Below are 6940 nucleotides of genomic sequence, written 5' to 3' on the forward strand. Positions count from 1 at the left end.
GAGCCCTTTGTTCCTAGAGTTTGTTTTAAGTGGTGGATATCATTACTGATAGGGACACAGAGCATTACTCTTTCCTGGCTGTTCTCTTCCCCTTCCTAACATCACTATGATGGGTGTGTGGTGAGCATTTGCTTGGAAGTCTTCATGCACAGGGGAAGTTTGCTCCATAGTGATCATGTTCACATGTATAAGCCCCAAAGAGACAAAAGTAGTTTTCTTTCTTTCTGTGCCAGGGCCATACACGTGAGCTTGTTGGTCACAAGGGGAGAATTGGACTCACTCTCTCAGTTCAGCTGTCATTGTCCCTTGCTGTGAAGTCCAATTGCTGATGGGAATTTTCCCCTTGATGACTGATTCCTTTTATTGCTTTAGGGCACTGATATAGTGAAATGCAGAGAAAGAACTTCACAGAGTGGCAGAATTCATCTTCCTGGGGTTCTCTATCTTTGGAAAGCACCAGATAACCCTCTTTGTGGTTTTCCTTACCATCTCCATTTTCACTCTGGCTGGGAACATCATCATTGTGACCGTCATTTGTGTTGTCCTTCACCACCACATACCCATGTACTTCTTCCTGAGCATGCTGGCTAGTTCTGAGACCGTGTACACATTGGTCATCATCCCACGAGTGCTTTCTGGTCTTATTTTTCATAACCAGCCTATCTCCTTGTAAGGCTTTGGAACCCAGATGTTCTTTTCTGTCATCTTGCGACTAATAATTGCTTCTTGATCACAGCTATGGGCTATGACTACTATGTGGCCATCTGCAAACCCCTGAGGTACGCAGTTCTCATGAACAAAGGAGTGTGTGCTAGGTTAGTCTGTGTGTCCTTTGGCACTGGTCTGGTTATGGCATTTCTCCATATAATGGCCATGTTCCATTTGCCCTTCTGTGGCATTTACCCAGTCATGAAACTTTCTTGCATTGATACCACTATCAATGAGATTATCAATTATGGTGTAAGTTCAATATGTGATTTTTGTTCCTGTGGGCCTGTTCTTCACCTCCTATATCCTCATTATCTCTTCCATCCTTAAGATGCCTTCAACCAAGGGCTAGAAGAAGACCTTCGCCACATGTGCCTCCCACCTCACTGTGGTCATGGTCCACTATGGCTGTGGCTCCATTGCCTACCTCAAGTGCAAGTCAGAAAATGCAATAGAAAAATATCTTCTTCTCTCTGTGACCTACACCATCATCACTCCTCTGCTGAACCCTGTTGTTTACAGTCTGAGGAACAAGGAGGTCAAAGATGCCCTATGTAGAGCTGTGGGCAGAAACATTTCTTAACAGATTGAATTGTTTTGTCAGGAAAACTTTGGTCCAGTGTAATGTGTGTCTACTCATAAACATGCCATGATTCACAAGTTCATCAAATACAATGTGGAGAATAATGTCAAAGAGTTGAAATGCTTTTCCTTCTCATGCTCTAAGGGCAAAGCGGAAAGCAAGGTTTTTGCTCTGTCAAATTTTGTTACCAGATACAAGAATCATTCCAAGCCAGATTAAGACTTCTTGTTTCTGTGCCTGAGGAGTTCTGCTTGCAAACCTCTTTTGGCCCTCACTTTACCTGGCTCCTCTCAGACAGTCAAATCCTTAACCTAGTCTGGTAAGGAGGAGTGGAGAAGAGGCAGTTGGAACAGACGTGAAAGAGGTCTTAGGAAGTGAAGCTGCAGAGACAGTCTGATGATGGCTTTCATTCTCAGAAGTTAACTCAATTGCCCCGTGACAGTCATTTCAGAAACGATTTTCTTAATTCTTGCTGATTGAAGAATGAACAGCCTCAGCAAAAAGGGTCATTTCTTTCATTATCCAGCCATGTTAGCTCCTTAGCTAGTATTCATTTCTGTGTGTCTCCCTTCCTTCTTTGCAATCAAGGCAAAAATCTCTGTCGTTCCTAGAGGCTAAGCTGGGAGAGAATGTATTGGTGGCTGTTCTCTGTAACTGCACTTTTATCCAGATGTACTTTTTATAAACACACTTCTTTTTTCAACCTATGGAAGGTTTTCAGATTTAAAACTTCTATGTAGTAACTGCAGTGGCATTGAAGTAGTTGTCTTAAATACTGGCTATTCTGATTGCAGAGTCTAAGGCAAATGTCATTGAATTCCCTTCTATCAGCAACAGTGCAAAGTCATCCTTCTCCCAATACAATTTTTATCAAAATAAGCATATTCATGCTACGTTATTTTATATCCTCAATGAGGAAGGTTGTGGGAATATTTTTAATAGGCTTTTCTTTTTTCAAATTTATTTAATTTATTTATTTTTGGCTGTGTTGGGTCTTCATTGTTGCACGCGAGCTTTCTCTAGTTGGTGTGAGTGGGTGCTACTCTTCGTTTCGGTGCACGGGCTTCTCATTGTGGTGGCTTCTCTTGCTGTGGAGCACAGGATCTAGAGCACAGGCTTCAATAGTTGTAGCATGTGGGCTCAGTAGTTGTGGCTTGCAGGCTCTAGAGCGCAGGCTCATTAGTTGTGATGCGTGGGCTTAGTTGCTCAGCGGCATGTGGGATCTTCTTGGACCAGGGCTCGAAACTGTGTCCTCTGCCTTGACAGGTGGATTCTTAACCACTGTGTCACCAGGGAAGTCCATGTGGGAATATTTTTTGTGGATCTTACTACTAGTTTATCTCTGCTGTGAGACAGAGCTGGAAGATACGAAGAGACACTGATACGGCAACATGTCTTTTCACACACTTCTATTGTGATTCCATCCCCAGGGTAGTTCCTGTCCCTTACTTTCCAGTTTTATTTTTCTGTTCTGAACCACAGAAATAGTATTGCTGCATCTTCTAGGTGACCTGTAATTTATTCTGTGTTCCACAGATCCTGATGTGAGGAGGTCAACAGGGCTGGGGTTCTTTGTCCAGTGTCCCTCGTTGCAGGCTCTCACAGTTGGGTGACATCATAGCTGATGTCAGAGTCTCTGTGATAAACATTGCTGGGTATCCCTCTAGGAGAGGTATCTCAACCTGAGGTTCATAGTGCCTTGAGGAGTAGTGTTTGGAAGGGCTTAGAGGGGTTTTGCACTTTATGGAATTATTTACTAAATTTTGTGCACAAGTATGAATGTGTCATTTCCATCATATTCTCAAAGAATTTTCTCTGGTATAAGTATTTCTTCCCTCAAACCCTAGCAGAAATATACCACAGAATCCAATTTTCTTCTTTTATAGATCATTTGCTTCCATAATTTCCTTAAACTCTCTTAGAGAAGCACTCTTTGACCCTGTCCACTTTTGCCTATGTGGGCACTGCTATTTTTCATTAAGTTGGGGGAAATAGAAGGTGTGTGTGGTTCTCAGCTGGGAAGCTGAGGGATAATGGGGGGTGGAAAGATATCAGAAGGCATGTGTGGTCTTCTATGTTGAAAGGTTTCTGGTCTTCTCTTATCCCGTCCCCTCCATTCCCTAAGTGTTTAGATATCATTCTTGTCCCTCTCCCTCACACCTCATGCATGAGTGAATTGCCCACTAATGTTAGTTGTTTTACACACTTTGCATGACTTTAGACTCACTGGAGGAAGCAGCTCCTACAGGAGCAGTGCAACAAATAGTACAAGAGTGGGTAGGCCTATGTGGTCTCATATCCTTCCAGTATGATGAATCAGGAACAGTGAATCGTTTTATTGCTCTCTCCTGTAATTATGCATGTTACTTAGATTGCTGGCTAATGTGGAGGCTATCTTCATTATCTTCTTTCTTTCTGTTATAATTCTCTAATGTCTCACTCTACCCATATTTCTTTATCTTGCTTCTCTTGTGCATTGCAAATACCTCTTTTCTTTTAGCACTTTTTTTTGTTTATCTCTTCTGTGCATCAGAAAAATAACCATAATATCAGTTATTTATTCAGTCTGTGTATTTCTCAAGCACTGGGTGTTAAGCAGTTAACTAGCTGTGGGGTTACAGTAACGAGTATTACAGGGACTCTGCTTCAAGTTATTCACAGTCCGATGGGGAAGACAGACAAAATAGCAAAGAATACCAAAACTTGCTCTAGGCATACATACAGGATTGTTGTTTGGGGTCAGGAGTGTTGTACAAAAAAGAGAACTGGTCAAATCTATTTAGAAGGTCAGAAAATAATTCAGAGAGGTAATAGTTAATTAACTTTTTGTGGCATTGGGTCATTTGAAGTCTAGGAGAGGGATGAGGGAGGACAGTCAAGGGAAAGAAAAGAGCCTGAGCAGAGACACACAAGCCTGAAAAACTAGATGTACTAGCAGGTGGGTATTATTCATCTCTGTATGCCCATTGCTGTATTGAATATTAGCCTGACAAATAATAGGTACTTAATATACCTTTGGAAACATGCATGTGTGAACAAATATCAAGTATAAGGTCTTTTCCAGGAATTTCTAGTTTTTTGTTTGGATAGACATATCATATCATATTCCCTCTGCCTGCCATATAAACTTCCCTCACCTAAAGTAAACTAACAGAAAATGACAAAGTAGAGGTGACAACCTTGGGAGCATAGTTGAAATTACTTTTCCCCATTGCAGGATTGCCTATAAACAGTTCTCACTTGCTCCATAAGCTCAGTTGACATTCATGCATTTTTTAAAATTAGTCACTTAAAACTGGGCTGGAGGAAAAAAATCCTTCTTTGGAAGGAAACTGGATTAATACTAGGATAATATGTTTTAGCCATAAGCAGAAAAATAACAGACTTGAAACTGATTGCTTGATAGCTTGACATATAAAACCAAGAGTTAAGATAGTTTAATACTTAACCTCTTAGGAAAAAAAATGTGAAACAGACTATTACGGATCTTAAACATTCTGAAATAGGATTTTCAGTGTTGACTTTGTAGCTTCTCTAGAGAAAAACCAGTTTCACCTGATATCCTTTCACACTCCCTACTTGCAATGCATGATGGATTAGAGAATATAGTTGCAGCCCTACCAACAATAAGTAGAATAAAACATTTTCTTAATGAGTATAAATGTTTCCAGGAGGAGAGAGGAGGGAGGTAGGCAGGAGGGATAAAATTAAGCCATATTAAGACAGTAAGTAAGTGACCCACAGGGCTTAATTTTTTAAAAGGCATATTTAAAAGGTGCAAGATCCCAGATCAGTTTTGATGTTGCTGCTGAATGAAGTATGTACACATGTGTGGTAGCATATGTATTCATGTGTGTGTGTGTAAGTATGCATGTATATTTTTGTGAGGGGAGAGATAACATTTGGGAGTTTTAGATGTGATGAATGCTATGGTCAAAGGTATTGATAATAATGCTTTATTTGAATTATTTTATAGCTATCCCTAATATTTATGTAACTCTTTACAGTTCACAAAGATCTTTCACATTCATGACCTCATTTGATAATAACAGCACTGTGTAAGATAAATATTACTACCTCATTTTCAGAGAAATACACTGGGGGTAGAGTAAGGGACTTTCCTAAGGGCACATACAACATTAGAGATAGAAGTAGGACTAAAAATGGAGCCTCAATTACAGATCTATTAATCCTAAATTCCATGCTCTTTCTGTTACTCCATCCATATGTACAAACACACACAATTTATTCTAATCAGGGAATTTACACGCTCACACACACAATTTATTCTAATCAGGGAATAAGTTATGATGAATGAGTAAACTTTATGTTTTAGATGCTGGAGCTTCATTTCAGTCAGTATTGATAGACTCTTCCTGAAATGTTCTGTTTTCATTCCTGCCTTTGTAAACAAAGTATATTGAACCTCATGAATATATTTCTTTAAATGTTTACCATAAGCATTTAAAATTACCTTGTATTGTGGTCCATTGATATCGTCAGTTGAAACTGAGCTTATGTTAGAGTCTTTGAGTTAACAAAGAGTTAAATGACCCACATATTAACAGTATTTTGTGAATTTTGTGTTAGCATTATATGATTTCTGACTTTTTAAATGATTCATTTTGTTACATCAACAAATATGACATACACATCCACTCTGAGTATCAGGCACTGGGTTAGGCACTAGATGCAGAGATAAAACCTGAGCCTTGCTCTTGAGTAGCTCACAATCTGCTTGCAGCTGATTTCAGTAGAGTGCGATTAGTGCTATACACAGAGTACCATGTAACCCTAAAGAAGAAAATGACATGACTCAGTTGGTGACTTCATCCGTTCATGTATTGGAAGATTCAGGTCAAGGTGAATGAATTCAGCAAGTCCAAATACTGTGCTGTAGGGAGACTTCCTGACATTGTGCCTACTCAAAGATAGCAAGTGCACCAAGATTAATGAATCCAAGTATTTCTATAATGTATCCTCCACAATGCCCAGTATACAATTAAATGTTCAACATTGGAATAGACAGAAAAATATGACCCATAATCAAGAGAAAGCTAGTCTGTATAAGTTAACCTTAAGATGGTCCAAATTAGTAGTCAGGGACTTAAAAGCAGGTAGTATACATAGGTCCAAAGATTTACAGGAAACCATGCTCTTATTGAACAAACAGATGTGGAATCTCAGTTAAGAAATGAGAGCTGTAATAAGAAAGAAATAGAATTTATAGAACTGAAAGTTAAAATATTTGAAATGAAATATTTACTAATCTTCTTAACAGAAAATTGTAATTGGTAAAAGGGTCAATTAACTTGAAGATCAAATTCAATAATTTCTATTGATCTAAGAACAGAAAAGAAATGAATGAAAAGTCTCAATGATTCATGCAACAATACAAGAAGTCTAATGTCCATGTAACTGGAGTCTCAGAGAGTAGAATATGTCACAAAAATATCTGGAGATTCATTGGCCAAATTAGTGAGAAATGTAAACTTACAGATCCAAGAATCTCAGTGAATCCCAAACAGGATAAATAAAAAGAATCAAATCTATGTACATCAGAGCCGAATCTTTAATAAACAAAGATAAAGAAATCTTGAGGGCTTCCCTAGTGGTGCAGTAGTTGGGAATCCACCTGCCAATGCAGGC

General features: G+C 39.0%; 1 protein-coding gene across 1 annotated transcript; it reads left to right on the forward strand.

Annotated features, from left to right (window-relative positions):
- Nucleotides 1-389: 389 nt before the first annotated feature.
- Nucleotides 390-1291, forward strand: OR10J5 (olfactory receptor family 10 subfamily J member 5; the record flags this gene model as incomplete). The annotated part of the gene is given in 6 exon segments (XM_081226219.1): nucleotides 390-411; nucleotides 414-670; nucleotides 674-701; nucleotides 704-969; nucleotides 971-1057; nucleotides 1061-1291. Coding segments are annotated over 6 exon segments (891 nt in total).
- Nucleotides 1292-6940: the final 5649 nt, after the last annotated feature.

Source organism: Mesoplodon bidens, assembly GCF_964165515.1.
Source record: "Mesoplodon bidens genome assembly, chromosome: 2".
Classification (NCBI taxonomy): domain Eukaryota; kingdom Metazoa; phylum Chordata; class Mammalia; order Artiodactyla; family Ziphiidae; genus Mesoplodon; species Mesoplodon bidens.